The sequence below is a fragment of the Phyllostomus discolor genome, chromosome 4, assembly GCF_004126475.2.
Source record: "Phyllostomus discolor isolate MPI-MPIP mPhyDis1 chromosome 4, mPhyDis1.pri.v3, whole genome shotgun sequence".
Lineage (NCBI taxonomy): Eukaryota > Metazoa > Chordata > Mammalia > Chiroptera > Phyllostomidae > Phyllostomus > Phyllostomus discolor.
Genome location: NC_040906.2, coordinates 14,641,175 through 14,656,318, shown reverse-complemented (window position 1 = coordinate 14,656,318; position 15,144 = coordinate 14,641,175). Strand labels below are relative to the sequence as shown.

General features: G+C 56.1%; 1 protein-coding gene across 1 annotated transcript; it reads right to left on the bottom strand.

Moving 5' to 3' along the window:
• Window positions 1–10,722: 10,722 nt before the first annotated feature.
• On the bottom strand, window positions 10,723–14,552 carry FEV (FEV transcription factor, ETS family member). The gene is made up of 3 exons (XM_028511071.2): window positions 14,459–14,552; window positions 13,641–13,715; window positions 10,723–11,538 (listed from the first exon to the last, which is right to left on the bottom strand). The coding sequence occupies exons 1-3, from the start codon at window positions 14,508–14,510 to the stop codon at window positions 10,952–10,954; spliced, it is 714 nt and encodes a 237-aa protein (XP_028366872.1). The 5' UTR covers window positions 14,511–14,552; the 3' UTR covers window positions 10,723–10,951.
• Window positions 14,553–15,144: the final 592 nt, after the last annotated feature.

Below are 15,144 nucleotides of genomic sequence, written 5' to 3'. Positions count from 1 at the left end.
ATTGCCCCTTATTCGAATAATAAATATTTGCCCTTCACATTAACTTATTCACATTCTTTCGTTAAACAATGAGAACTAGCACAGTGCCAGGCAATGTAGTTGGGTCTCAGTAAATGTAAGATGGGTAAGTGATGACAGTTTCCATGTTTATCTTTGGTTGCCAACAAATATACAACTAAATCTGTGTCTTTTGGGCACTAGTGTGATAACTACCTTATCCTAGATATTTGATATTTCTCTTTTTGAATGCTCTTGCTTTTTGCTGGGTTTGCAGGTTAGGCTTTGTTTTGGTTTTGAATTCTATCCTGGTACTTTCATAGTATCTTTATTTCATTCTTTAATCTATTTGGGCATTTATTTTTGTATGTGGCAAGAAATGGGGGCATGACTCTTTTTCTCCAATGAGTAGCAAGTTGTGCCAACCTGTGAACAGTTTCCCTGCCACCCAGTGAATGCCGTCTTTATTTTGTATGAAACTTTCACATGTACATGGATCGGTTCCTAGGTTCCGCTGGTCTACTTGACTGTTTCTGTGCCAGACCACACATGTAATAACCGTAGTTTTACAGTATGCTCCTTGTTTTTTGCGAAATTGTCCTGGCTATTCTTAAACATAGTCCAGAAGAACTTTAGAACCAAGCCTGTAAGTTGCCATAAAATTTCTTTGAGACTTATATTGGGACGGTCTCACTTTTACAGATCAATATGCACAGGCTTGATATTTTGCGATATTGGGTCATCCTACCCAGGAACATGCTGAGTGTCCCACGTATTCAGGTCCTTTCTTCTATCCCTTTATTCATTGACGTATTTCCCATGTTTTTCATTAGGTTTATCTGGGAGCATATTTTTAACTGTTCTTATAAATCTGTGAGTCCCAATTTTTTTTTCTTATTTTTATGGAGTTATAGGAGAACATTAAGGTTTTGTATGTTAACCTGATATCTTACTGGATATACTAATTTCATTAGTTCTTAATTGTTTTCCAGTTGACTTTCTTGAATTGTCTAGGTAGGCAGTGATATCATCTGCAAAAAGGGCACTTTAATATCTTCCTTTCCAGTATGTACATATAACATATATTTTTTCTTTATCTTTTATTTTTCAAAAGATTTATTTATTTATTTTTAGACAATAAGGGGAAGGGAGGGAGAAAGAGAGGGAGAGAAACATCAATGTGTGGTTGCCTCTTATGCGCTGAAACTGGGGACCTGGACTGCAACCCAGGCATGTGACCTGACTGGGAGTTGAACCAGTGACCTTTTTGTTCACAGACTGGTGCTCAATCCACTGAGCCACAACAGCCAGGACTTTTTCTTTACTTTTATTTTTATTTTTTAATTGTTGTTTAAGTACAGTTGTCTCCATTTTCTTCCCACCACTCCTGCCACTCCAGCCATCCCCACCTCCCACCCTTGGTCGGCATCATATATTTTTTCTTGTCATATTACTCTAGTAGAATGTTCAGTGGCAGCTATAATGACAAAGTAAGAAAGGATAAAAAGCACATCCTTGCCTTGACCCCAACTTATGGAAATGCTTCTCATATTTGACCAACTGCTTTTTACTTTATCTTTTAAAACTGAATATCCTAGGCCTGGCTGGCATAGCTCAGTGGATTGAGCGCGGGCTGTGAACCAAAGCATCGCAGGTTTGATTCCCAGTCAGGGTACATGCCTGGGTTGCAAGCCATGACCCCCAGCAACTGCACATTGATGTTTCTCTCCCTCTCTCTCGATCTCTCTCTCTCCCTTCCCTCTCTAAAAATAAATAAATAAATAAATAAAATCTTTAAAACAAAACAAAAACCCCCTGAATATCCCGCTTTCTGTATATTGCTATATAAATACAAAACCATTTTTGGATGTCAACAAAACTTTGATCAAATACTCAAATTGTATAGAATACCAGCAGAGCCATGCTGGCGTACATGGTCCTGGCATGTGTGATCTGGGGATAGAGGACAGGGTGGCCGAGTGTCCCTCGGGATTCCTTTATCCCCCTGACATTTAGAGATGCTGTGATGTGGTGAACAAAAGACTATGAGTCAGAAGTTTGGGTCCCTATTTTATCACTTACTCACTGCTGATCTAAGACAGTCATTCAACCCTCTGAATTTCATTTTCTCATCTCTCAGATGGAAATAAGGATCTCAGATGTGTTGTGTCTATCAAATAGCTATGACAGGAATGACAATATTACTGTTGGGGGAACAGCCATTGCTGTAGCAGTCCGCGCTGTTAATAAACACTGGCAGAGGAATTAAGGGACCACGAAAGAGTCCAGAATGGGGCCCGGGGCTGCTCTGCCCCAGCTCTGCTGGCTCCTGAGGCAATATGGAGCCCTGAAGGCCTGGGCCTCCCTGAGCTATCTGTGGCCCTAGGTGACACGTGTTTACTCCTTGCTGCCAGGACTTGGTCCCCGTGGGACCCACGTGTCTCCTTGTGAGTGCCAGCCAGGGGACTTGCTTCAGCTGCTGGTTTATAGCTACTTGTGCCAGCCTGGCCTAGCACAGCAGCATTCTGTATATTGAGTTAGGCCTTCAGGCCAGCAGGCCAGGTCCTTCTTGGGGCTCCCTACTCCAGGGGTCCCCTGCCCCAGGCTGGCTGGGGCCCACAGGGAAGAGCAGCTGAACCCTGCCATCATAACTTGCCTGCTTTGTGACTGGTGGGAGGGAAGGGCTGAAGAGGTGAATCTTGAGGCATCTGGGGACATCAGACATGAGAACACTTCAAGCTCTGAGCACCCAGAATAGTGTGCTCACATGCGTGTACTGACGCCTGGTCTAAGATCCGTGCTGCAACACGTAGAGGCAACATGCTGAGATCTGTGGAAAAGCTGGATCCTGCTACTCCCTCACTGTGTCACGGAGGAATTGAAGAGGCTGTTGTAAGTATCAGGGGAAATGTATATATGGAAGTGCTTTGTCAACTGTGAAGCACAGTACGCATTAGAAGGTGGTCCTGAGTCTGGCCCTTAGGTACTTGGCCACGGATGTGACCATTACACAGATCTGTGTGCGTGACAGGCCCTAGAACTTGTCTCTCTGCCTCTGTGTGCCAAGGGTCGAAAACCACGATGGAAGAGTTGGGGGATTGGGAGGGTGACCACAGGAAAGGAGGGCGAGGGTACCATCCGAGCCCGGGACCCTTCCCCACTTTTCCCATCCGTTTTCTCACTGAGTGTCACCCCAGATTTCTCACTGCTGCAGGATGACAAAGGACAGAACTGCCGGGAGCCTCCCAGACAAATTCCTGCTGTGTTGCTAAGCAACTTGGCCTCTTCTTCCAGAAAAAGGAACCCAACGTTCAGGGTCTGGCTCTCTAGCCTCCTTTTAGCTACTCTCTCCTCTCCCGACCTCACAGAAACTCAAGGAGCTTCTCTGACTCATGCAAGGAGCACAGGGGTGGGAGATGGTTGCGCTCACAGGGCAAGCCTCTCCTCTGGGCTGGTCGATGGGGGGCGGGGCGTGTGTGGATGACAATGATGGAGCAGCCCTTTGTGCTGGATTCTTGAGGCCCATGCTGTGCCCTTGCAGCAAACCAAACCACACAAGGTGGGTATAATCAGCATCTCCTTTTAATTTTTAAAAGATTTTATTTTTTTATTTTCAAAGAGAGGGGAAGTGAGGGAGAAAGGGAGAGAAACATCAATGTGTGGATGCCTCTCACACACCCCCAACTGAGGACCTGGCCGGCAACCCAGGCGTGAGCCCTGACTGGGAATTGAACCGGTGACGCTTTGGTTTGCAGGCTGGTCAATCCACAGAGCCACACCAGCCATGGCAGCATGACCTTTTTACAGATGAGGTCAACGAGGCTCAGAGAGAGTAACTAGACCTCTCAGTCCCATAGGGAGGAAGCAGAGCTGGGTTTGAACCCACGTCCTCCTGGCCTCCTTCTACTCCACCACACCAGCTGAAATTAATGCAAGGGCCGCAGCTGGCCACCAGACATCAGAAATGCGGTTCTTGCTCTATGATTTGTCTGGAACCCATGGTGAGTGTTGGAATTGGGGACCTGTCCCCGGTTAGGTTGGGGTACAGGCAGATAATCCTGCTACCTCCCGGGCTTCTCAGAATCTCAGAGCCAACTCCAGAGGATGAAACGAATGTAAAGCTCTTTAAATCATGTCCGGCGCATATGTGTTTCATAAGGATTAGCCCATATTATTATTACTTCAAAAACCCTTTCACATCCTTACCGGTTAAGAGAACTCACCGCCTCTGAAATGGGCTTAGATTCTGCTCTGGCCTTTCTCACTGTGTGACCTTAGACTTAACCCCCTCTGTGCCTCAGTTTTATCATCTATAAAATGGGGAAAATCACAACGTCTGCTTCAGAGGATTGTTGTAAAGGTTAAGAGTGATTTAGGTGTTAGTTATTGCAACATTATTTGCTAGAACAAGAAAGCCGCCCTGGCTGGCATAGCTCAGTGGATTGCAGTTCACGGGCTGCAAACCAAAGCATCACAGGTTTGATTCCCAGTCAGGGCACATGCCTGGGTTGCAGGCCACGGCCCCCAGCAACCACACATTGATGTTTCTCTCTCTCTCTCTTTCTCCCTCCCTTCCCTCTCTAAAAATAAATAAATAAAATCTTAAAGAAAAAAAAAAGAAAGCCTCCCAACTTCATGTCCTAGTCCAATGGGTGCTGACGGGTGACTTCTTTCCGCATGATGTTCCAGGAATCTTCCTTCTGTGCTGTAGCTCTGCCATCGCTTAGGGGCCAGTCCTCTTCTGAGCCCAGGTAGCAGGAAGGGAATGAGAGAGTACAGAGAAGGCACATCCGCTGCTTAATGCTTCGGCCTGGGAGCAACACGAATGACCATTTCCATTCATATTTCATCAGCACAGAGACGGAGGGCTGGGGAATCCGATTGCGATGGACAGTCACTTCCCAGGGGCAGCCCTGCTGCCTGAAGTGAGGGGCGTGCGACTCGGGAGGAGAGCTAGCTGCGTCTGCCACGTTGAGAGAAGTGATACGAGGTTATTAGTTGGGGATTATTAAGTGTGAGAAGTATGTTAAGTGTCTTGCTAATATTATTTTTATTTAATCCACATACTAATCATGGGAGGTAAGCCTCACTATTATCCACACTTCGTAGGAGAAAACTAGGTCCTCAAATGATATAGGCATGTTCCCAAACCCACGCAGCCAGTAACTAGCTGAAATCCCATCATTCTAAACTCAGTGCATTCTCTCGTTGCTCCATCAATAAATGCAGGGCGTCCCGAGGGTAGGAGGCTGACCCATGCATGCCATGGTGGTTAGGGCTGGTTCTTGCTGAAGCTCAGCAGGTGGGCTCAGGACAAGGTCTGGATTGGCTAGGGAATGCAGGTGTGGCCACTCAGGTTCCTTCCCAGGGAATGTGGTGAACATCTCACTGGGACTCGTGGAGAAGAGGCAGGTGCTCGCTTTGTTTGGGGTTTCGGTCGTTTGTTTGTCTGATAATGGAAAATCAAAGCCCTTATATAATCATTTACTTTTTCAACCCCATGAGGTAGGTTCTGCTATTATCATTTTCATTTTACAGGTGGGATAATTGTGGCACAAATAAGTAACTTGAGGTTACACAGCTCGTAAGTGACGCGCTAGCCCTCACACCCAGGAAGCCCAGCCCCAGCGCCCTTGCTATGCTGTTTTTTGTTTCCAGAGACGGGAAAGAAGGAAATAGCACACAGGATCGAGAGAGAGAGAGAGAACTGTCAGAAACAGTCGCAGTCCGTGGAACACAGGCCACTGTTCTCTAGGCATGAGACCTGCCATCCCAGGACAGAGGAGGGTCAGGGAGAAACTCCACTGACCAAACTAGGTAGGGATTGCCACCAAAGCCAAGGTGCATTCAGACCCCCAACCCCACCCCAGAGTATAGCGAGCGGTCTACTCTAAGCTTGGAGGAACACAATTAGAAAAGTGAAGGCTTGCCTTGGCTGGTGCGGCTCAGTGGACTGAGCGCCAGCCTGAGAACCAAAGGCACACCAGTTCGATTCCCAGTCAGTGCACATGCCTGGGTTGCAGGCCAGGTCTCCAGTAGGGGGCACATGAGAGGCCACCACACATTGATGTTTCTCTCCCTCTCTTTCTCCCTCCCTTCCCTTCTCTCTAAAAATTAAAAAAAGAAAAGAAAAGTGAAGGCTTGCAAAAGACAGTGGAGCAATGAAACAGCCTCTGCTTTGTTCTTTGTCAGTTGCGGGCCCTATGATTTGAGCGCTTAGTTTCCTTCTACACAGTGTGGATGATAGTGATGCTCATATTCCATGATTATTTGGATTAAATAAAAATAATATTAGCAATAACACCATACTTCTTGCACTTAATAAGACCCAAATAATATAAAACAAGCCATCACCTCATCCATCATAATCAACCATTTCGGCATGATTGGACAGTTAGACAAAGTACACCTACAACAACCAAGCAGCAGGCCAAATTACACGAGGAAAAAGTGCTCCAGGAAGGCCCAGCAGGAAGGGACCTGGTGTGACGGTGAGGACGCGGGCTCTGAGGTGACAGGCTGGGCCAGTCCCTTCTCCAAGCCTCAGTTTCCTCATCTGAAAACGGAGGCGGCACACGGACAGCACCCCCAGAGGCAGGGCCTGGCCCGGAGTCAGGAGTTCAATCAGTGGTAGAGCTCGTTGCTATCATCAGCAGTTCTGCTTGGTATGAATTATAAACAGGCTGGGAAATAAACGGAAGTTAAGTGCATTTCAAAGACACGGTGAAGGAGAGAGAAAGGCCAGAGAAGCAGAAGGCCCTGAGAAAAGCACATCGCAGCAGCCACTCCGATGTCCGTCTGCGGTCACGTGAGCTCACGCCGGCGGACGTGCTCTGCCAGCCTCGGTGCCCTAGGGGGCATCACTGCTCTGTGACTGTGCGGGTCTCCGGCCGTGCGGTCATGGATGTCCGCACCCCGTGTGCTAGTGGGGCTTTCAATTCCATCTGCACGAGCAGGCAAGTGGAGCTTGGTCGCACAGGGGCACGCATCCCTGGAGGAGGCAGGGGTCCCTGCGGTCCTGAGGGTGGAGGGGTTTGACCCGACAGCAAGGTTCCCGAAGGCCGCGCAGGACTGCGGAGAAATCACTCAGAGCGCTGGCAGGAGGCCTGGGGAGGGACTAGAAGACCCCGGGTCTTAGAATGAGCCCCGGGAAGTCTCAGAATATTGGGCCTTGGTCTACTTATCCTACAAGTAGATAAAGCAGTCCCTCTCCTGTCTCCTCCCTAAACTTGGAGAAGATTAGTAAAACAATGAATTAATAAAACAATGGATGTGAAAGTGGTTTGTAAATTCTGTAGGGACAGCATTTGGCAGGGGCGGGTATTTCTACCAAGAACATGAATGGGGAGATAGGGCCAAGTCTCGGAACTTCGGGGAGTGCAAGAGGCACTGGACGCTGGACTGGGAGAGGGAAATGACAGCGGAATCAATACCTGGAAGGGCCCGGGACCAAAGAGTGAAGGGTCAATGAGGACTGGCCCAGAACATCAGGAAGCTGAGTGTGGTCACAGGGCGGGCTCTTCGGGGCCTGGGCGGAACGGAGTGGTCCCAAGGCCACGGTGGATGGAAAACCAGAGATGTGACTGTCTGAAGGTCACAGAGCCAGTGAGTGGCCAAGCTGGGACTGGAACTCGGGTTCTTCCGGTTCTCAGTCTTATTTCTTAGCTTCCCAAACTGGCTTGGTGGGTGGGAAAGAACAGAGGGGCAGGGTGAGACTTAAGGAAGGGCAGAAAGTGATTTCATAGGTAAGAAGACCCCCTAAGCTAACAATCCCTCTCCCAGCTGCCCACTGACACCTGAAATTTTTCCTTTACTCATGCACTTGCAGGCCTGCAAGAGTCTCATGGTTGGAGAGGTCACCCAGTCCACCTCCCCCTGCACCCCCCAGGAAGGGTCTGCTGAGCACTCTGGTGGCTGGCGGAGCATTCCTCACCTGGCACGGTCCACGGAAGGAGGTTCTTCCTTAGGTCCATTCCACGTGCCTGTCTTACTGCAGCTTCCTACCACGTGCCCCGGTCACACTGCATTTAGTTACACGCATCCCGGTTCTCTGCCACAGGACAGCTCTCTGAATAACCGAGGACAGCTCCATGCCCCTCTCCCCTCTTTGACTTTGCAGACTACAGCTCCCGTTGTTGCTTCCCCGGCATCCTTCCTCTCCACTTTCTGCTTCCTCCACTCTGTGTGTTCCCCCTTTGGTCTTCTCCTGGAAGCGTTATCTGACGTCATGTGAAACATGCCAGGGCACCGTCCTTAGAGCGAGGGCATATTTCCTTTATCCCGGATGCTGTCGCTCCATCAGTGCATCCTCAGATCACAGCGGCTTTTCACCCTGCAGGCTCCCGTTCTGTGTGCTGACTGAGACCCCACAAATCTACCTACACCCAGGTTCCACCAAGCCCCGGCCTCGCCACGCCTCACACGCCAGCCTCCTGTCACTTCTTTTAGAGACCTGAGGGCGGGGCCTCACACTCCTCCCCGGGAAAGTCCACCCTGTTACACTCAACCCATAATTCTTAGCAGAATTCTTGCTGGAACATGGCTCTGTATCCTTAGTGCATTCCTTCTCCCTGCCAGCGTTCAGCCCCCTGCAAAGAGGCCCTTTGCCTCTCTCTCCTAGTCACCAAGGACTGCCCCCCCCCCCCAGCTCCTCTGCTCCCTGGAATACGTGAGCCCACCCTCCCACCCCATGAGGTCTATGGGGCACAGTGACACGGAACATGGTGACGCCAGATGTTGGGCGCCTAGAGCAGGATGCCATTAAATTCTAAGAGGCACAGAGAAAAAGCGAGAGGTGATGACAAAGTGTTATGAACAGCAGCTTCTGTGTAAGGGGACTGTCGGTGACTTTTCCCCATGCTTCATATTACACTCTTCATCCAACTGATATTTAATGGAAGCCTTATGTGTGCATTTCCCACATTTTCTAGGCTGAGTATGTGTTCTTTGGGAAACCGGAAAAGTAAAGTGAAAATGAAATGAAAAGAAACCAAGACTCTTTCCCGAGGAGGACTGGCTGGCGAGTTCATCAGCACTCTCTGGGGAGCCGCATTCGGGCTCCGGCAGCACGGACTGTCCAGCCTTCTGCCTGCACTTCTCCTTCTGTCCCACAGGGCACAGGAGGATCTCCCCGACCGCCCTGGGGGGGCCCAGGCATTCTCCCACGGACCAGCGGGGCCTTTGGTCCAAGAAGAGACGTGACCCTGGGAAAGAAACCCCAGGACCAAGGGGAAGGGGGAGCAAAGGGGTGGCCTAGTTGTGCAGCTGGGGATCCCAGCTGTCACTCTGGGTGCCTTCCCTGGTGTTGTTCCCATCTCTGGGAACTCGGTTAGGGCAGTTTTCCTGCCAACAGGCACAGAGGTTTGCAAAAGGCACAGACAGAGCATAAGACCCGTGGCCCCCTTGGGTGCAACATTGAGAAGAGTCTCTAGGTGGTGAGGGAAAGGGTCCAGCCACGAGAATGACCCATTTGGTCCGCTTCCCGGACTTCCTAAGGCCGGACTTGGGATGCAGAGCTGGGGTTCCCTCTTTTCTCTTTCCTCTCAGAAGGCCAAAGTTAGTCTGGAAGCGTCCCGGTCCTCCTCTGGCCCTCCATTAGGGGAGACACCTGAGGTTCCAACGCGCCGGGCGCAAAGCCTTCCCGGGCTTAGCTGAAAACCTGACCTGGGCTTCCCCTCCTCTGACCAGCAGAGGGCGCGCCCCACTCACGAGAAGGCGGGTGAGGCGGGCAGCAAGGCTGGGAGTGGCAGGCTTGGCGGGGGGGCGGGGGGGGGGGGGGGGTGTCCCTCCTTCTGAAAAAGAGCAGGTAGACCCAGAGATAGCGATGGAAATACGTGGGCAGGGGGCGGTTTGGGAGTGCGGGCGAGAGAGACAGTGTCGGCGAGGGTTAGGAGAGGCTGCAATGGGAGTGGCGAGGAAAGGTCGGGTTAGTGTGGCGATGAGACGAGATGGAAATGGGAGGGGGGCGGTAGGTCGGGATGAGGATGGGTGGGGCGGGAAGAGGTGGGGTGCCCATACGTGTTGGGACGGAGTTGGGATACAGTGGGGCGAAGGGGCGGGTGGGGGGCTGGGTGAGGCAGACTGGAGCCCACCGCAGGGCGCGCGCGTGTGTTTGGTGAGGGGTGGGCTGCAGCAGGGCGGGCGACTCCCTCCGGCTGGGCCCGCCCCCGCGGGCTCCGGCTCGCCTCCCGCCGCCAGCACCCCGCCCGCCTGGCCCTCTTTCCCTCCAGCTGTTCCCTGTCGGGCCCTTCCGCTCGGGCCTGAGCGGGCATCCGTCTCACTGCTCTCCTCCCTGAAAGAGGGCGAGGTGCAGGTGCAGCAAAGAACTGAGAGAGGAGGCAGCGGGCAACTGGGGAGCTTTAATGGGTCAGGAAGGGAAGGGGACACACCGGGCGTCGGCGAGAGAGGCGGGGCGGGGCGCAGAGGGCCCGGAGGCCCCGTCGGCGGCCCTTCCCAAGCCTGCTCTGGTGCCCAGAGGAGAGGGCGGACTGCGAGAGGCGTACCCCCCACCCCCACTGGGATGGGGAGGCCCCGTGGGGAAGAGACAAAGTGCGAAAAGATTCGGGATTCGAAAGAGAGGGGTCGCAATGTCGGGGGCTTCCAGGAGCCAGGCCCCAGCGCAGGTCGGGGGAGACGCGCCAGGGCCAGGCAGGCCCGCGAGCCTCCCTGCAGCGACCTGGCGTCTGGAAGAGGACGGAGGCGAGAGGGAGTGGGGGGCCCCGGGCACCTCCCCCTCCCCAGAGGTTGGGTGGGGGGGAGCCGGGGACGTCCGGTGTTAAAGGAAAACCGAGAGGGCTTCGGGTCCCTTCCCCCGGGGTGGGCGCGGCGAAGGATGCAGTCAAATCCGAGGTCGGAGGAACGTCGGGGAGGCGCCGGGGACTCCTCCCCGGGACGTGGACGGGACCGAGCGAGGCTCTGGGCGGCTGGGAGAGGCCGCGCACACCCGGCCGCGCGTCTAGTGGTAATGGCCCCCCAAGTGCGAGGCGGCGGCTACGGCGCCGAAGGGCCCGGGCGGGGGCTGCAAGCCGGGGCTAGGGTAGAGCGCGGCGGTGGCGGCGGCGGTGGCGGCAGGGCCCGGGCCCGGCCAGTAGGAGAAGCCGGCGGGCGCGACGCCGGCGGAGGCGGCCATGAGGTTGAGTTTGGAGAGGCCGGGGAAGGGCAGCGGGGCGAGGCCGGCGGGCAGCTTGTAGAGCGCGCCGTCCTGGGCGGCCGCGGCGGCAGCGGCCGCGGCGGCGGCGGCCTGCGCGTGGGTCGGCGGCGGCTGGCAGGCCTGCGCCAGGCCCTGGAAGTCGAAGCGGTAGGCGTAGCGTTTGCCGTGCACCTTGCTCATGATGTTCTTGTCGTAGTAGTAGCGCAGCGCGCGGCTCAGCTTGTCGTAGTTCATGTTGGGCTTGCTCTTGCGCTCGCCCCAGCGCCGCGCCACCTCGTCTGGGTCCGTGAGCTTGAACTCGCCGTGGCCACCTTCCCACGCGATGCAGCCGGCGTTGGCGCGGTCCGCCAGCAGCTCCAGCAGAAACTGCCACAGCTGGATCTGCCCACTGCCTGTGGGGAAGGGGGAGCAGTCAGCCACGGATGGGAGCGGGTGGCTGAAGGGGGGGGCGGGGAAGGGGTGAGGTGGGAGACCAGCCCAGCTGGAGGATACCAGTGTCCGTGAGGAAAAGGACACGTTCAGCTTGCAGCTGGGCGCAGCCGAAGGGCCTGGCCAGGGAGGGGCTGATCAGCAAAGCTATCCTAGCCTTTACCACGCTTTTTCTCAATGAAAACAGGCCTCCCACTTAGGAGGACACAGCCCCCCGCGGGTGCATGGCTTTGTGAGAACTGGGAGCAGAGGGCGAAGCATCACCCCCTCTGCATGGAGGCAGCGGGGCAGGCAGACACCGACCGCCCTGAGGTGAGCGAGGACAGGAAGTCAGCCCCTGTGGCCACCTGGGTCTGGAGCCCTAACTCAGGCCAGAGCCTGCACAGCCCCAGTGGCAGCCGGGCCAGTGTCTAGGCTGCCAAATCCCAGCTGGCCTGCACCCAGAGATCCAGGGAGAGGAGGCGGGTGTGCGGCAGGACCACCCAGGCCACTGGACAAGGCCCGGCCCAGGCCCCTGGAGGCAAGCAGTGTGGCACGGCCCACCAGAGGTGCGGGAGCGAGGACGGCTGGCTCCCACGCCACGCCACAGCAGACAGGCATGGGGACAGGGGTCCCTCCCGAGCTCGAGAGGAGGAGCCGCCTCCGAAGGCTCTCCACCTTCGCCACAGCCAGGACGTGCACAGGATGCTGCGCTGGCACTGAACGGGTTGGCTTTCTTCTTTCGGAACAGGCGGGATTCAGGGGACCGCACGGTGGTCGTGCTTCCCTGGGGGGCGCGCTTCCCTGGGGGGCGCGCAGCTCGGAGGAGAAGGACTGAGGCCGGGGGGCCTCTGTGCACAGCTCCCTGCCTGCCCCTGTCTTCTGTCTGTCCCTGGGCTCCTCCGCCCCCTCCCCCCCCCATCTGGGGTTGTTGGAAGAGGCGGGGTGGTCTTCCCCAGATGCTCGTGTGCAGAGAGAGGGAGATGCCCCGGGACTCCCGCTGCCTCGTCTTGGGGTCTCCATCAGACCAGCCGAGAGAAATCTCGATACCATCACCACCACCACCCACCTTTCAGAATAAAATGCATTTTTCCTCAGCGTTGTCTGATTATTGCTTCCAATTGAGCCAGGGGAACCTCTCTTCCCTCTTCAATGACCTGCTCAGAGCCCAGACGCTGCCCTCCACAATTTCCACCCCAGTTCCTCTCAGGAGCCCAGTGAGGAGCTGCCTGGCCCCAGGGAGGGGGCGCTGAGTTTTAGGGCCAGCCACAAAGGGCAGTTTGGGTAAAAACGTGCAGCTGGTACCAATGCAGGGCGACACCAGAGGCTTGGAAAGGCATTCCTCTTGGGAGTCGTGTTCCCTTTTGAATAGAGCTGTTGCCAACCTCATTTTTATGCATACTGTAACTGCGAGATTTAGGGTACCAACTGGGTGGGGGGCCATAGGGAGGGCTTTGCTCAGAAGGCCAGTAAGTCCCCAGCATCAAAGAGGCAAAACAGAGAGTAATTTAGCTACCTGCAGGGAGCTGGCTTCGAACCTAGGAATCAGCTGCAATGACCCAGTGAGCTTGGCGGACTGGGTGGGGGGAGGAAGGGTGGGAAACCTGGCCGCTGCTGTTGTGTGAGACAGGCAGGTGCTGGGTGCCCCCTCCCATCCCTGCTAGTGGTGCTCGGGCCAGGGAGTAAATCCTCGGGTCCCACTGACCAGCAGTGCGGGGGCGGGGGCCGGGTGCGATAAGAGCTTGCACTCCTGTTGCTAGCAGGCAAAGGAGGCTGGTCGCCTCAGCCCTATTCCCAAAAGAGTGAGTGAAGGCCAGGACTCTCTCCCTTTGCCCTGGCCTGCAAGTCCAGCGCTGCAACTTGGAAGATGCAGAAGCTCAAAGCCAAGTGAATGCCCCCCCCCCCCCCCGCCCCGCGATCCTCCCCACAACTGTGCCCCGACCCTCCGCTTCCCAGAGGCTTGCTGTACATGCACATCACTTCCATCCTCTGTCCTGGGAGTGGTAGCGCCTGCCCTTCTGGGGTGGATGCCCTGGCTCCTGCCCACCGTCCTGCCCCCACCCACCGGGTCTCCCAGCCAGCTCACCTTTTTGTACCGCGGGGCTCAGCGGCCCCCACCCCGGGCTCTTCCCTTCTTTGAAGAGACCGTCTCCGACCGGATCTGGGGCAGCAGAAGGTAACAGTCAGGCGGACGCAGGCGGAGGCTGTAGGCCTGACCCAAAGGGCCCCGGGGCCAAGGCTCGAGAAGGGGTGCCTTGGTCCCCGGCGTGAGGCTGGGGGCCCGAGCTGCCCGGCTCCTCCTCCCGGAGCCTGGCCCCGGCGCGCGCCGCACAGAGCCCCTCCATAACGCCCAAGTCAGGAAACGCGTCCAGGAAAAAGGAAATCCGCTTTCCGAACGGGCCGGCGTGAGCTTTATAAAGCCGAGCCGGGACTGCGCCAGCTGAGCCGAAGCGCGCGGAGACCATCGGAGAGGAGAGGAGAGGAGGGCGCCTGGAAGGCTGTGCCTGTGGGAACGCTCGGACCGCCCAGGTGAGGAGCCACGAGGGCGCAGGGGCGACGCCCGGCCGGCCGCGGCCTCCCAACCCTGCAGGCGCACCGAGTCCCCCGCCACACCGAGGACCCCTGTTTCCCCTCTAGGCTCTTCCGGCCCCCGAGCTGGCGCCCTCGGCCTGCTAGTCTCCGGATCTGCTCACCTCGAGGCTTCTAGACCTCTCACGAAAGCCCCGGAGCTCTCCATCTGCTTTTTAACGTCCTCCAACGCCCCAGAGTGCTCCATCCTTCCTGCAGCCCGAGTCTCTGCACCGCGCCCCTTCCCTTGGACCCCAGCCATCCCTTTCCCGCGCCCCAGACCAGACCTCCAGCCCCGGGTCCCGGTGCCTCCAGCCCCCGGCTGGTCCCTGGTACCTGGCAGGTACATGTTGATCAGCAGGGGCTGGGAGGTGCCGCTCTGTCTCATCGCCGCCAGAGGCTGGGCGGTGGGCGGTGGGGGTGGGGGATGAGAAAGGGGGGACGCGTCAGGCTTTGCGCTCCGGGGTACCGATCCCCGCCCGAGGCGACCGTGGGTAATGGGAGATGAAGACAGCGCCAGGTCCAGCAGGGCCTGGCGGGAGGGGGCTGGCCGGGGGTGGCGGGGGTCCTGGAACGACGCTCCGAGCCACCAGGCAGCTTGGAACCCTCCGGCCCCCCGCGCGGGCAGGGGCCGCAATTTCCGTTTTAATTAAAGCGCTGTCGCCTCGGCCCCCGGGACCCCGCCCCCGCCCCCCTTATCGCCCCATCGCAATAAAGTCTCCAACACGCCGCGCAGCAGCCAAGCGCACCCGGCAGCCCCCCGCGCCCCGCAGCCGGGAGACGCGCGGGGGATGGGCCTGGGCCTCGCGCTCTGACAGGGGTCAGGAGCGCTTTTCTTTTCCGCCTCCCTGACTCTGGGCAAACATCGATGGGGCGGAGTGCCCGGCCCCACCTCGGACTCCCAAAGCCTTCTTCCCGACCGTTCGCACCCACCTCACCGCTCCACTCGCCTCCCCCTCCCTTCCCCCCCACCCCACCCCCACCCGGGTTCCCGTCTCCAGGCTGCGTTATCTGCATCTTCA